At 42.2% G+C, this 16,197-nt stretch overlaps 2 protein-coding genes across 2 annotated transcripts in view; both read left to right on the top strand.

The window, feature by feature from the left end:
* Positions 1–16,197, top strand: part of MICU3 (mitochondrial calcium uptake family member 3) — a 156,233-nt gene that overhangs the window by 129,843 nt on the left and 10,193 nt on the right. The window lies entirely within an intron of this gene.
* ZDHHC2 (zinc finger DHHC-type palmitoyltransferase 2) overlaps positions 6,165–16,197 on the top strand; it is a 65,915-nt gene continuing 55,882 nt past the window's right edge. The window contains exon 1 of the mRNA XM_058525092.1: positions 6,165–6,497. Coding sequence (XP_058381075.1) covers positions 6,371–6,497 — 127 coding nt within the window. The 5' untranslated portion in view covers positions 6,165–6,370. The remainder of the gene's footprint in view (positions 6,498–16,197) is intronic.

The raw sequence follows: 16,197 nt of genomic DNA, 5'->3' as shown, positions 1-16,197 counted from the left end.
GCTTTCTAATGATGACAGTTATAACTGACCTTTTTATGAAGAAAATTAATTAGTACTTTTAGCCAAACTAGATATTTTATTTCAGTGTTGGAGGCATATAAGTCATTGCAGTGCTTACTATATGTAACAAAATAATGGAATATTGATGTTTTTAACATTGTCACTGGAATTTGCATTCAAGTATTATATTCATATTCCAAGATGCTGCTAATTAAAGAATAACTATAAATTCCTATAAGTAACTATCTTTACCACTGGAAAAGTTTCATTATCACATTATGTATAAATAAAATCCAATGTACCTTTTGTATCCATTAAAAATATTTTAAAACTGCATAATTTCTACATTATAATTAAACTAACATATTTTTTCAATAATTCACAAAGTGGCTATGCGAAGTTGTCAGATCTTTTCCACTTCTTGGAAATTAAAAAATGTTATCTTTAATATTTTATGGAATTCAAGGGAACGCTTAAAAGAATGAAAATTTATCACCCAATCCTAGTATTTGGTTCAAAGCATAAAACCCAAAACCTCTAATCATTTGGATTCTGAACCCTCAACCACGATACTGAGTGTTTGAAAAACCAAAACCCATGTTGTCTCATATTCCAGATAGAAAGGTTATTGATATTCCACTGCCAACCTAGCATTTCATAGCTCGACTCCTTATCAAAGAGACTGAAACATGAGCAAACGGAGAAAGGTTTTATCAACCAGAGAAATAATCCAAAGAAATTCAGAATCTGGAGGGTCCAAGTATCACTTAAAAATAATTATAGACTCAAAGACTCTGAGGTATAAGTTATAATTTACACTGGATATATTCTAGCTGATGGAAGAATCTCTGATGATCAAAATTTTTCTACTACAAATCTGAAGCCAGCATGCCTTTTTTGTTAAATGTCATCATTAAATATTTATTCTTCATTTTCCCTGCTCTTTTTGAAGGCCTGAGAAAACCCTGGTTAGATTTTTTTTTCCTTCTACAATTATAAATTGCAATGTGAGCTTGATCTCTAAGCTACATTTAAAGTCTTTGACAATACTCGGAAATACTTATTAATATTAAACATTAAATACATATTTTTTAAAAATTTATTTTTCATGAGAAGAGAGTGTCTTGGACCAGAGCCAGTGTGGGTTTATACAGACTTCTGGGCAAGACACATTAATTACGTCTCCTCCCACATCTGCCATACAGAAAATCCAGCATGACTAATCTAGTCTACAGCTTGGCAGAGACAGAGCTGAATATACCAATTATTCTTTGGGTGACCCAATGATTATCTGCTCAACCAACAGAGCAGAAAGGGTCCTGATGGCCACTGGATGAAGACAGAAGATTCTGTGCTTTAAGGCTGGACTTGTCTAGGAATAAGTCTATCTCTTCAAGCAGTGTTGATTGAAAAGCTAAACCCAAGATTTAGCTTTATATACAGGAATTTGAGTATAGTATTCTGGTAAGTTTCGCCCTGCATATCATTTGAAAGTAATCATTTGTATTACTTTATTACAAGCTTCAGGTTGAAGAATCCATAGTGTATCTCTTACCCCTCTATTAGGATCCAGCTGGCTCCTTATTCCTTAGATTCCTGTCTTCAAAGGAAGAAAGCTCCTAATACTATAAACCTACAAGTGTCTTCAACTTCCTACTACCTCTCACTTTTTGTTTGTGTAAAATAGTAGAGAGATATAATTAGAGAGGAGACTTTTTTGTTTCTTGCATTTATAAATATAAAGCCTGCCTCATGAATATGCAGACAAGATAAAATGCCTGGTCAGTTCGATCCAACAGAACTTTCTATGATGATGCAAATGTTCTAGATCTTCTCTGTCCAATATGGTAGCCACATGCAGTTATGAGCACTTGAAATGTGGCTATGGCAACTAAGGAAACGGAATTACTTTATTTTATTTTAATTAATTTTAATTTAAATTTGAATAGCCACATGAGGCTAGCGGCTACTTTTGGGACAGTGCAGGTCTAGAGAGTGTGACTTGAAGAGCACCAAGCAGGCTCCTCGTCCCCAAATTCCTGTATCCCTGTTTCTCATAGTGCCTCAGTCTCCATGACCCTTTAAGAAATGGGATGCTTTTTGCAGGTGTATAGACATCCCATAGAATCAACAGGAAGCCTGGAGAATCAAGCTTGAGCTGGCATAGATGAAGCTGACGCATAGCCAAGATCCTGCCACCAAGAACAGTCTGCCCAGCCTGCCGTTGTTGGCTTGACACCAGGGGACACTTGCCACCACGCTGCAGGACTCTGTTGCCCTTGGTCACTTTCTGCTGGCTACTGAACTCAGCTCCACAATGGCCACTTCTGATCATTTCTAATTGAACTTTTGCCATTGTGTCACCTCTTAAAGATCCTGCCTGTCCATGGGGAGGCAATATCTGCCCGCCTTTTGGGTTCATAGACACTGCTTTCTCCCCATTTAGGGGCAAGGGAGGGGGTCGGTGTAAGCAAAAGCATTCTTTTAAATGAAAAGTTCCAATTTTATTTCTAAAGAGATTAACCTTAGTGCAAATTGTAAAGAAGTGGAAGCAGAATCAGAGTGATTTGCTGTATAGAAAAATGTTCTCTTAATTATTTTCAATTTTCTGAATATGGTTTTTATTAATCATTAGCCACTAAATTCTAGCATAAAATTGCATAATTATAATATAATTATAATTAGTTATAATTATACATAATTGGTCATGAAGTTATAATTCATACTTTATAATTGGCTTGGTTAAACTAATTGTTGATGCTATTGAAATCTCTAAGAAAAGATGTCAGGAGAGCTGCACTGCTTGGGTTGCGCCTGCCATCTAGTGGCGAGATGCGTCAACACGCTCACAGAGATCCTAGCGTGCCTGACCGGCAAGGTTTGTCAGAGACGGTTTTTCCCACTTTACAATTTTCCCAATGTTTTGACCCAATCAACCATACATATCTTAGGCCTTTGAAATTAGCTTCCATTCCAGGTTAACTGAAAACTATACATCTCTGAGAGCCAAGGTGTATCTTAGCACTATTTTGTCACCACATCCCCTAAACCCAGTTCCCTTTCTAAGACTTTAATTTTACATGTGTCCAGAACAACGTGTGGTTTGGGCATGCTATTATTTTCCCACACAGAATATCTTGGCAGCTATTACAACAGTGCAAATTAACACTGGAGTCATTGACGTCATGGATTGCTGACTTCTAAAGGGATTTTTCTTTTTTTCCCAAAACAGTGATAAGCTTAGTTTAATAAAACAATGAAAGAGGATCTAACCATTTTTGCAGATTGCTCTAATAAAAGAGTAGCTCCAGATGTCGGCTTCATTCCTTCCAGTCCTTGTAAGATTTAGAAGGCAGTATTTGACGAATACTATACCTTAATAGCAAAATCAACACAATCAATTTATCATATACCCAAGAGTAATAAAATTGACCTTATATTTCAAAGATGCAATATTTCCCTCTATGAATGCTTTCAAAAGGAGAGAGTAACTATCAAGCAAGGGACCTAATAAAGTTTCCGGGAGGTGGTTTGACTGAAGAGATGAGATGAGGTTGGTATGGGCAGCGTGAATGGAGGTCCATGCTCCCTAGAGACAGGGCAGCTCCCTGGACCTTGTATTCTTGATTCACACTATGAAAGAGAGTGAGTGAAAATTTTAATCTGGATCTGGAAATAGAAGGAAGATTTGGAGTATTACGTGATGGAAAGATAGATTTGAGGTTTGGGGACTGATGAATCTGGGGGACTGGTTCAATGAAGATCTTGGCGAGAGGGAGAGAGGAAGATCAAGTTTCCTCCGAGGGAGCAGGGTCTGATAACAGGGGCTTTGAAATTTTGAGAGGTTAATGACTTTGATAAACTACTGAGTGGGTGGAGCACCCAGGGGAGGTCTGGTAAGGATGGAGTTTCGGTTCTTAGGAACCGATGGGCCAGGTAAGGGGGCCTCTCTCCCATTCTCCTATGCTCCCCTGGCCTTCCTGCTTGCCTGGCCGTCAACTTCCTCTTCTTCCCCTTAGTGTTGCCCTCTCCCTCCTTTGCTGGGGCTGACTCTCTATTTCATAAATGGCCATAGCAGTTTTATCAAAATTATTACATGAAATTCACAAATTCTGTAATTATCAAATATCTAAAATTGGTGAGTTGAACCTTCCGTACTTCCCTCTAAAGGGTAGGTCTCTAGCGAAGCTTCTTTTTAATTGTCTATGACCTTCAAATTGTTTCCCTGTTGATGCACATCCCTAAATAAGGGGAAAAAAATCAAAGGCTCTCTATTCCTAAAGATTAGTTATCCTTCCACTCTCATCAAAGCCTAACATCCAGGCACTGGCTACTCACCAGAGAGCTGACATGTGTGTGCCTACTTACGTCTGTCTAATTAGAGACTATGCAGAGATAAATCCTGTCACCGTGTGGCTTTTGAGATGATTCTTCCTGAGCTAGACTTTTTTTTAAAGATGAGTGATACCTTTGGAGAACTGAGTAATTGTAATACTCTTAAAATGGCTAAAAATAGGTTGCAATTATTCCAAAAATATTTATTATAAATATGAATAATTAAATAACATTTTAGATAAGTAATAAAAATCTAGCTTCCTTCAAGGATGTTACACCAGCATATTCCTCCAAAAGGGTAAAAGATGGGAAGACCTCAAGACCCAGTGAGACTGTTCGAAGAAAAGTAGCCCAGGGCATTGTGGCATCTACTGTCTAAAGAAACACAATTTCTTGCACTTTCTTCCACTGTTTCCAGGGTGGGAAATTTGATCCCTTACTTCTCATTCCTTACCAGTCTTCAGTGACGTCCAGTCACTGATTTGCTGGGACTGAAATAATCTTGTCATTCTACACATGAATATAAAGCAATTTCATGCAATATGGTTGTCGTGTGGTGTAAATATATATATTCATTAATGTTAAGTAAAACTGTGCATATTACACATAGTAATCGTGTACATAATTCAGATACACTACATTTATTGAGTTGTTTCCTTGCGGAATCAGGTGCGTTCATAATCAGATGAAGGGGGGAAGCAATCTCAGAAGCATTTGTATTTTTCCGTTTCATCAGTCATAAAACCTGGGTTGGGTCTAACTATCTTTAGGATCCCTTCAGGATGTTTAGCACCCACTTTAGAACCAGCTACATGCTAAATTAGAATTGCCACCACAAAAGAAAACACCATAGTGAAGAATGGGCTGGAAAAAGAGGACACGGAAGGAACCCCGGACTCTTGCGAGGGGGCGGTGGGAATGGTTACTCTTATAATCACTAAAGAACATAAGAGTTCAAATTCTCCTAGCAAATATTTTGTGTCCCTAACTCCGGTGGTCTCTGGATTCACATCCAAAAGTGCTCTTCCTCACTCCACAGTCCCGTTCCCCGCCAGGAGACGGCTCCGCACCCCCTCTTAGTGGTGCACCCCCGCCGCCCCCCAAAAGAGCCAGGTAGTCAAGTCGGCCTCCTCGCCCCAACCCGCGCGTCCCGCAGGTCTGGAGGAGCAGCCGCGCTCCGCTGCGCTCCCCCTGTTTACCGCACCTACAAGTTGCAGCGAGAATTTTCCAAGCACGAGGCAGGGACATCAGCCTCAGCGCGTAAAGACCTTCTAGGGGCGCATTCACCGGCGTTGGGGACTCTGCCTACTGGCCTCGGCGGGTGCGGGGTCCGGTCTCCGCGGCCAGCCCCGGGCTGCTCGGGCCCCCTGCCCGCCCCCCCGGCGTCCCTGCGCACAGGGGGCCGACCCAGCCCCCCAACTGCCCCGAGGCGCCGCGCCGCCGGGGGGCCGCCGCGCCCCCACCCGACTCCCCGACTCCCCGAGCGAGCGCCGCCGATCTGCCCCGCGGACCCGCCTCCTCCGGTTGACCCCGGAGCCAGGGTCCAACGGGGAGGCGGAAGGGCCAAGGTGGGCACCTGCACTCCCACCCTGGGGTGCCCAGCGGCGAGGGCGCGGGGTCGGGCAGGGCCGGGGCAGCGGGGACCAGCTGAAGTGCCCGCAAAGGCCGCCCGAGGGCGCAGCGGCCGCGCCGGGGGAGGCGGCCAGGGGGGACGGGCGGAGGCGGGGCGGAGGCTCCCGCCTCCTCCTCTCCATCCCCCTCGCCGTCCTCCTCCTGCTCCTCGCCCTCCTCTGCGTCCCCCCCCCTCGCCCCCCGCTCGCCGCCGCCGCCTGCGCGGTGCTGGGGAGCCGGGAGTCCGCGGCGCCGGCTCGGGGCTGCGGGATGGGGAGTTAGCGCCACGGCGGCGGCAGTGGCCGCAGCGCAACCGGCCGCCGCCCCAGGGCCCGTCCCGCCGGGGACGCCCGGCCCGCCCCGGAGCCAGGCCCGCGGGCGGCGGCGGCGGCGGCGGAGCTGGGCAGGTGGATGCGGCTGGAAGATGGCGCCCTCGGGCCCGGGCAGCGTCAGGCGGCGGTGCCGGCGGGTGCTCTACTGGGTGCCGGTGGTGTTCATCAGCCTGCTGCTCGGCTGGTCCTACTACGCCTACGCCATCCAGCTGTGCATCGGTGAGTGCGCGCCCCACGCCCGCACCCGGCCCACCCCGCCGGCGCCCCGCGCCCCCTCCGCAGCCCAGCCCGGCCGTCCCGGGACGCGGGGCCCCGGCGCGCACAGCCGCGCTCCACCCTCCCCAGCCCGGAGACCCCCTTGCGCCCAGGGCGCTGCCAACTAGCTGCATCCCCGCGGCCGACAGCAGCCTCCGGGCAGCCCCCTGGCACTCGCACCACCCTTGCCTCCCCCGCACAACTCTCCGGTCCCGGTGTCACCTCCACCCCGACTCACACTCAGCCGAGACACCCCCTCCGCCTGCCGCTAGCCACCGCCACCCCAGCCACACCCCCTCCCTCGGCAGGACGGGCCCCGGGAGAGCTGTGGGCTCCGCTGCCGGCAGCCTCTGCGGGGAAGGGAGGCCCGGGGAGGCTGCGCCGGAGGCTGGAGGGCTCCGAGCTGGGCCCAGGATCCGAGCTGCGCCAGACCCGCGCGGGGCATGGTGGCCTCGGCCTCGGGTGTCCGAGCCATCCCTTTCTAGCCGTGCTTAATCTACTTTTTAAAATTTGTGACAGCCCTCAGGGGCGTTTTTGGTGCTTTTATGGTTTGAGGATTGTCAGTTGGACGCTTTCTAGCTAAAAGGAGGTGGAGGGGAGTGCGCTACTAGAAAGTAGTTTGGAAGACTTGTGCAGGACGCAAGACCGTCATTTAGATGTTAGAATAATAGAAGAAAAAACAGAAGTGACCATGCGAGGTTTTTTCATCCAGAGAGCCAAGTGGCTCAAGTCCGAGTTTTAGGCTCCTGAATTGGTGGGTACGGTGCTTTCAAAGCTGAAGACAGAAAGAAAAAAAAATTGATTATGCACAATTAGGGAATATAATTATGTCCCTTAATGTAAGCCGGCTTTTGCCTTTAGAGGTTTTGTGAAAGCTGATCTGTGTTATCAGAAAAGGTATCGAAACAGAGGATGACCTTTCTGCCAGTGCCTGGTGAGTGCTTTTTGCGTTTGTTGTTCCACTTGAGATAGAGTCTGCGTTTATACCCTACGGAGAACTAGCCTTGGGTGGGCCGGGAGAAAGGTTAGATAGTGGCCTGTTTGGTTGAACCTTCTCAACTTAAGCATTTTCAAAGCTTCAAGATTCAGACATAGAATCTTGTCTGAAGCCATCATACCTCAAAATGTTGCCCCTTGTGAGAAATAGCAGGTGTCAGAATAATACACCAAAATAATTACTGACATAACTTTTGAGAGAATTGAGACTAACTTCCCAGTTCATATAGTTCTTAGATTTGATATTATTCTTTTGGTTACTGAATTTAGAAACGATATTTCAGTACAAAAAAAAGTCCATCTGTTTTTTAGAAAAGGATTGGGTTGTACTGAAATCAAGACAGTGCATCTAAATGTGTGATATTAAAGTCATCTAAAATGTATGGGAAAAAAGTTTTCAGAAACGTTGTAATTTTTATATTAACTGTTAATATTAAAATAGCTTGCCTTATTGAGACATACTGTATATGTTACATAACTGTTAGAAACCTTGGTTGTACTTCATTCTTTTGCCCTCTTAAAAACAGTGGACAGTTTCAATTAATGTCACTGGTACAAAAGAGGAAAGTACCAGAAGGCCTTGATTATCAAAACAGGCAGCTTATTCTCCTGTATTATCACATTTAGCTAAGAAGCTTAGCCTGATATGCTGTCTCATGTCCGTCAGGAGGAAGCATATGAAGGCAGGGAGAGCTTTTCTTCCCTTGGAACTTCCTCTGCCTCTGGCTGAGGTGCTACATGAAGGTCTTACTGTATTGGGCAGACAGGTGATGGGGAAGGAACTAAATGGAAAATCACTCTTACATCTGGATCATATTTTTATACATACTTTCTGTAAGTTTAGGATAAATCTAAAGTATCCATGAAATCTACATCACTATTTTAGTAAGTGAAAATTGGACTAAGAGGGAGAATGCCTCTTTTTAAACTGCCTAAGTGACATGACCTCTTATTGGTGCTTTACCTGGTGATCGAGAGTGAAATCTTACATCACTTTTTGTCACTGCCTACCTAGGCTGGTACGATGCCCATCATGTTGAAAGCAATCAATAAATGGTCTTGAATAAACAAATGATGCAGAGGCAATATCTCTGAGGTTTTCAGAAAGTAGTTTTTATATTTTTATTGCCATGGAAACAAATAGTAGTTGTATGAAAAGTCTAGATTATAGAGTCTAGAAGACAGAACAAGTTGAAAATGAATTTGATTCTAGAAGCTATAGCAGCTTAGAAGTGGTAAGCGTAAAAGCTTGGATAGCTTTGGTGGGAAGTTGAAATTAACTGTATAGTGCCTTTATAGGCACTGGGAAAGATGGCGACTAGTATGACAGACACACAAAACCAGCCTCCTCTCCGTTTCACAAACAAAGCAAATAGGAATGCCAACCTTCCTTCCTCACCCCTCCCCCCCACCCCCCAGCATTAACCACATCTCAGACTGCCCAGCCCTTTGTGGATTCTTTTTCTCTTGGAAGTTGCTATTTATAGTCAGATTTTCCAAATTTCACCTGTAAAACATTGGCCAGGGTTGGGACTAGAGGGTGGGAGTCAGGGGCTAGGAACCGGAGTAGGTAACAAGCAGAATAGAACAAACAAGATGATTTCCCCTGGTCCTTCTTCTACGTCTGCTGTCAGCTGGGGATGACCCTGAATATAAATTACTCTGTGCCCTTTGCTGAATGAACTGCAATTTAGGAGTAGTGCTTATCCTGGTATCCTTGGAAACTGGAGATAATGATTCTCATTACAGTTAGTTCCTATATTTAACAATGTGGATGTGTGTGGCTCTCTAGGCACTTTTTCTGTTAGCATAATGTTTGCTTAGTGTTTGTATTTTATAAAAATAAACTCATCTCTTTTTGGAATATGTGCATATAAAAAATATTTGGGATCTACATATGTTGTATTAGAGTCAAGCGTTTGGGGGAAGTTTCCTTCCTATTCTACCAAAGAAAAGATAAAATCGGACTGCTAATACTTGTGATCATTCAGAACATGTTTATCTAGTTTGTTTGTTAGCTAGGCTCTATTATTCATGTTTCTTCTCCTCCTCCTTCCTGCCCTCTCCCTCCTATTAATCTCTCCACCCCAGCTTCTTTGTGTCTTATCCGTCTGTGATCCCTTTAATTATTAGTTAGCTCATTTTCCATGGCGTAAGATAAATTCAAAGGGTAAAATTTGTAAGGTAGTGCTTTAGGATGCAGAATTAGAGGAAGTAAGGGTGGTCCGCAGCCTCAGGTATGCTTGGTTCAGTGGACCTACTAGACATGGTTTATATGTTTACAGATCCATTATGGCAGTTACTGTGTTGACTTTGCTTGTTGAAGGAGGTAACTGAGGTTTTCTCTTTTTAAGTGCTAACATTTAAAATAGTTTTAACTGTTTTTATACCTATTTATTTTGTTATCATTTGAAATTTACAGAAGAGTTTCAAGAATAGTACACGAAACCTCTGTGTACCCTTGTTTCACCATTCTGGTTTCCGTTTTTCTAAAATGTGTTACTTCCCTGTTCCCTCCTTAGGTAAGTGCTTTGAAACATTTATTATTAAGCTGTGTCCTCATACGGTTCTGAGTTTTCTTATGGCTTTGCTTAAGTCATTTCAAGCAATCATGAAGATTGAAAAGCTTAGAGATCGTCTAGGCCAACCTCTCTGGCTTTTGTAGATGGAGTTAAATGTTCCAGAGTTGCTACAAGTTCTCTGTCCCTTCTCCAGTTTACCCAGTTAAGGTGTCAGTTGTGACTTCAGCTGCTGTGGTACAAATGTTAAAATGTCTCCCTTTCCCTCCCACCCCCTCACCAAATCTCTCTAGCCCAGTGAAGTTGTTTAGCAAGTCTGTTAAACTTTGTTGTTGTTGTTTTTTAATAAGAGTTAACACAGCTCTGAGAGTGAGCCAACAGCCTTCACACAATGATTTCAGAGTTTTAGAAGAGTTTATAGTTTGGGCCAGATAGTAAACATTTTTGGCTTTGTAGGCAATATCGTCTCTGTTACAACTACTCAACTCTGCTGTTGTGGCACAAAAAAAGGCCTTAGACAATACTTTAACAAACAGATGTGACTGTGTTCCAATAAAACTTTATTTACAAAAATAGTTGGCAGGCCAGACTTGGCTCTTGGGCAATAGTTTGATGACACTTGGAGTATGTTAGAAGTTAGACTTATTAGAATATTGAGGTTTTACAGTTTTGCAGTCTTTATTAATAAACGTCTCTGAGAAGTGATTGCACCTCTTATATTTCACAGTGATTATTGAACTTGTTCAAGAATTAAATGGTTAATCTACATACTTAGGGATCAATTTGAGAGATATACAGTCACGTTTTCCTTCTTTTAAACAAACAAATATCCTTAAGGATAAAATACATAAAACCTCACACTTGGTTTTAAGCTGTGATCTACTGGGCCATTACAAGCTCAAGGATGGAGACTGAATGGGGCTCTAAGTCGCCTTCTATCATGAAATGAATTTGAGCCACACAAAGAAACGTGTTCTTGTTATTGGTAAACTATCATTTAAAAAATTATGCAGTACGTTAAAGCTTTTTTAGAAAAAACTACAGACAGATGATCTTGGAAATATAAATATTACTATCTATAGTTATTAAAATAGTTTTAAATGACATAGAAGGCACATCCATAGAAAACTGATGCAAATTAAACATTTAATGCCTAAATCACTTAGAAATTATTTCTTGTTGACAGTAATAATGTAAAATATATTAGTTCTGTGATTTTTCTTGATATTTCAAATATTTTGAAGATTTTAAATTATCTGACTAGAGGGATAAAAACTCAACATTTCTTCAAATCTAAAATTCAATTGTATAAAATACAATATGCTCCAAATTCTTGATCTGTGCTGCCATTTGCCTTTAATATAAATGGTTCCTGGGAAAGTAGGAGAAAAAGAAGACTCTGCTTAATGCTCTCTTTGTTCCATTGAGTGTGTCAGAGAATTCTTTTTCTTTTGATGTATTGGACGATGCAGCATATTACGTCCTATTAGAGATAACAAATGTAAAGCAGTTCTCACAGTAGGTAGCATGTAGTGGTGTTCAGTTATTGTTGAATGAATTGATCTCTTTGTGATGTTTAAGTCTTATTCAATCCATTTTTAATATGAAACCATGCAATCGTATCATGTAAATAAGTGAGAGAACAGGATTCAGCAGTCAAAACTCAATTTAAGGTTTGTTGTAGAAAGTTTGCTTTCAATTGCTTACTGAGAGTGTCATCCATGCCATTAAATTAAATACTTGCTCGTGTGTTTCCAGTAATTAAACAGAAGCTGAAAGGATGGTTTCTTAAATCAAGATAACCAATTGTCTCTAGAGAAGGTGCATTGCCACAAGGTTAGAAAGAGGTCACTTTCAGAAGGTTTGAGTAGGGTTCATTCAAAAGCATTTATTGACCCCTGTTATGTGCCAGGCATTTCCCCCACAGAGATGCCTTAGAGGAGAACTTAAAAGAGATCTTTTTCTAATAGCTAAGAAAAAAATGTCTCTGGAAAAAACCCAAAACAAACCCTGAAGCCTTCTGTCTGGCTTGGGCATGAGGAGACGGTTGTTACCTTTCAGAATACCACTCCAGAGTGGCAGAAAAGCGGAAATGGAAAATGAAACACCTTGCTCCTAGGAGCCCGAGAATTGGTTGCTGGACCAATGTAAAAGAATAATCAATAAAGCAGGTAGAAAGAGTTGATGGAGAGCACTTCAGTAGTAATGAATTTCTAATTATATTGTAAATCTTACCACGTACAAATATCTCAGTGTAAGACTATGACCGGCAATTTTTGCCCCTGCTACAAACTAGATGGCTGTTTCAGTTCCCTCATTTCTTACCTGATGCTTGGGCAAATTTTACTCTGCTCCCAGCTCAGGGCCTGTGACTTGATAGGTGAAACTGAGGAGGCAGAGAACTTCCTGAATACAACTCATTGAATCCATGGAAAGACTGGAGAAGCCAGCTTAGAAAATGGGCAGAAACCAAGAGAAGGTAGATGAAGCAGAGCTGACATTATGCTAGAGGAATGGCCTTTGGAAGGAGCTGCTGCCCTGGTGGCTGGCCAGCACAGAGCCTGGAGCCACCGCTGTTCACTATGACTTTGGAAAGATGGTTCCAGGAGCATCAGCTGGCTGAGCTGAGGTTGCAGCGCCCACGTCCCAGGCAACAGGGTTCAGCAAGAGCCAGCATTTGATCTTTTTGGCTTCCGTGGCAGGAAGAAGTGCCAGGAAGACACACACACGAAAAAAAGACAAATATTTCAGAGATTAGTATGGACGAGGAGTTTGCAATGAGAAGCTTCTCATTGATTTTTGTTTGTTTGTTTTTATTTTTCATCTTGATGGAAAATTTGTGGTTTTTCTGCTGAGAAAAATGGAACCATGACTTACAGTTTATAATTTATACTGCTGATTTCACTTCGACGGTTGTAACACATCTCTCAGCCTTCTTTTCTCTAGGAAGTGGTGAGTTCATGGGTCCCGTGAGGCTGCAGCACTGTTTATGATGACTGTAGAAACACTATCTCGTCTGACTTGCAGAATGATAGATTAGAACATGGCCTAGATCCTTAATGCTCTCTTTTGGGAAAACAGTTTTCCAAAGATCACTTAGAAAGACAGTCTTAATATTATGTGGATTCTTATGATTTTTATATTACCATTTAGATATACCACAGAGAATTAATAATAAAAGTATAACATAATTGAATTAATTTCTTTAATAGTCCATTAGAAAATTGTTGAAATTTTTTTTCTAATTCCTTTATGGGTAATTTTATTATAATATCTTAATTGTCATCTCAGTCACATGCTGCAAGTGGAAGGGGGTGGAATTTGCAGGGCAGGGGGAGGGGTGAGGGCAGCAGGGAGGAGGTAGATGACCTGATTTCTTTTTTTTTTTTTTAATAATTTTATTTATTTATTTATTTTTCCCCCCATAGCCCCAGTAGATAGTTGTATGTCATAGCTGCACATCCTTCTAGCTGCTGTATGTGGGACACGGCCTCAGCATGGCCGGAGAAGCGGTGCATCGGTGCGCGCCCGGGTCGAACCCGGGCCACCAGCAGCGGAGCGCGCGTACTTAACCGCTAAGCCACAGGGCCAGCCCTGATTTCTTAAGAAGCATATGGTAGATATAAAGTGACAAGGTATGATTGCTTGAAATTTTTCCTTTCAAAATTATATCACATTTTGAGACATTTATGTAGCATTTTTCCTAGTTTGACTTTTCATCAGACTATGACTTTTAAATTCAATTATAACTATTAGTGCCAGAAATGTTACAAAATCCATTTTTATTTGGGAGGCAGTCTTGAGCAAAAATATATGCTGCATTTATCATCTTTGCTCTTCTCTGCACTCCAAAATGCATACTCAATGGTAGTTCATTTTAGATGAGTTGTTGATTGCATTTTTAAAATGCAGATGAAGGAGCAGTGCTTTTATAGATGATTGAGTTTTATTTCTTTGCCAGTATGTGTCTGTGGTATCCTGAAATTTCTCCTCACGTGAAATCTAAGTGTAAATGCTTAGCATTCTGGCTATCCTTAAATTAATTTGACTCTTTGGATTTATTCACTAGCATTGCCACCCAAGAGGAGCAGAATGGTCCAGAGGAGGGCATCTACAAAATAAAGGTCAAGCAGTAACAAAAAATCTTTTTTTTACATCCTTTAAAATCAAATATCCAGAGGCCGGCCCCATGGCTTAGTGGTTAAGTTCGTGTGCTCCACTTTGGCAGCCCGGGTTTGCGGGTTCAGATCCTGGCCGTGGACCTACACCGTTCGTCAGCCATGCTGTGGTGGCGACCCACATACAAAATAGAGGAAGACTGACACAGATGTTAGCTCAGGTCTAATCTTCCTCAAGCAAAAAGAGGAGGAAGATTGGCAATAGGTGTTAGCTCAGGGTGAATCTTCCTCAGCAAAAAAATAAAATAAAATAAAATATCCAAAGAGTACAATAGTTTAGGATAGTTTGTCTGTCTTCATGGTCATCTTATAATAGATATAATCCTTGTAAAAAGCAGTTAATGTATTTCTAAGAACTTTATAGACTTATTTGATTATAATTCAGTGAAATTTGGAAGACCAGAATGCTTTGTCATGGTTGTTTTCTCATATATGGATAAAATTAAGTTTCTGTCTCCCTACTTTTTGCATCATGTGAAAAACGGATTTTCACCGTATTGGAAGGTTATGTTTAGAGTGAGGTGTCTTAAAACTCAGCCTGAATTGTGTCTCCGATCCTTTTGGGGACCCAAGGACCTCAAAGAGGTATGTTAGCTGAATCTGAAGTGTGGCTTTTCGCCAGATGTGTAGGGATGTGAGAGATGGTGTGACCTTAAAAGTACAGTCTCTGTAATATACGTATAATTTACACAGGGAATACTGCAGTGGGAAAAACAGCCTCCTCCAGAATAGCTGATGTTGAGCCGTAATGAGCAACACCTGATACCATTTACAGAGAAAGAAAAAGATTTCAGTTATGAGCCTCAAACTGAAAGTCATAAGCCTGTGCCAAACTGCAAGGGACTAATTTGTGATCGAGTCCATGTGATGTGTTTTAGGAAGAAAGGCAGTAAGGGATTTATGTACTTAACTATGACTAGTGATTATCCAGGGCATTTCTAGGGAAGTCAGTTAATGTGAAAGGATGAAGGGCAGAGACCAATTTGACTTAATTGGTTTTAATTATAGCATATTTTTAATGAAATGCAGCTTATTCCAGGACTAGGACGTACTAAAAACTAAGATATATAGAACTGAGAGCTGTATGTCAGTTGGAGTGGGGTAGAGAGTGGTGATTTGTTATAGGCCCCCATAGGCTTGCATTCTAACCAATAAATACAAAATCCAAGAATTTGGATTTTGAAATGGACGGAAAAGAAATGGATTTCATTTTCATTGGAAAATGAAAGTATTTCAACCATCTATAATTTATTGAATACCCTTTTAATTTCTTCATTCATTCAAAAATGTTTATTAACTGCTCTTAGAATTTACATTCTAGTTGGGGGGTGGGGAGAACAAGTAAGAAGCATAAGTAATTGGCTTATATGATTTGTTAGAGGGTCATAAGTGTAATGACAAAAAGCAAGGCAAGAAGGATTGGGAACGCCAGTGGAAGGTTTAGCTTTTGAATATGATGGAGGGGGGAGGGGGGTCGTGAAATTTAAGCAATGACCTGAAGATGCTGAGGGATTTAACCGTGCTGGGATTGGGAGGAGATGCATCTGAGGCAGAGGAAATGGTCAGTATAAAAGCCCTGAGGCAGGAGTGTGTGAGTCTGTTAGAGGAGGAACATGGAGATGGTTTTAGCTGGAGTGGAGTGAGCAGAGGAAAGGGAAGTAAATGATAAGGTCAGAGGTGACAAGGAAAAGGTACTGATTATATAGGGCCTAGTAGGCCATTGTGAGGATTGGGGCTTTACTTGGAGTGAAATGACGATCCATCACAGGGTGTTGAGTAGCATGATAACATGCTATGACTTATATTTATAGAGATCATTCTGGCTGCTGTGTAATCTCGGCTACTTCATCAATCCAGGTGAGAAATGATGGTGTGTCACAGCATGGTGAGGGTAGTGGAAATGGTGAGAGGTGGTCAGATTCTGGATGTATTTATAAAGTAGAGGCTGTCAACCTACAAAAACAGAAACCA

This window comes from Diceros bicornis, chromosome 29 (genome assembly GCF_020826845.1).
Source record: "Diceros bicornis minor isolate mBicDic1 chromosome 29, mDicBic1.mat.cur, whole genome shotgun sequence".
In the NCBI taxonomy this organism is placed as follows: Eukaryota; Metazoa; Chordata; class Mammalia; order Perissodactyla; family Rhinocerotidae; genus Diceros; species Diceros bicornis.
The sequence above is the reverse complement of the archived record's forward strand: the minus strand, read 5'-3'. Positions and strand labels throughout refer to the sequence as shown.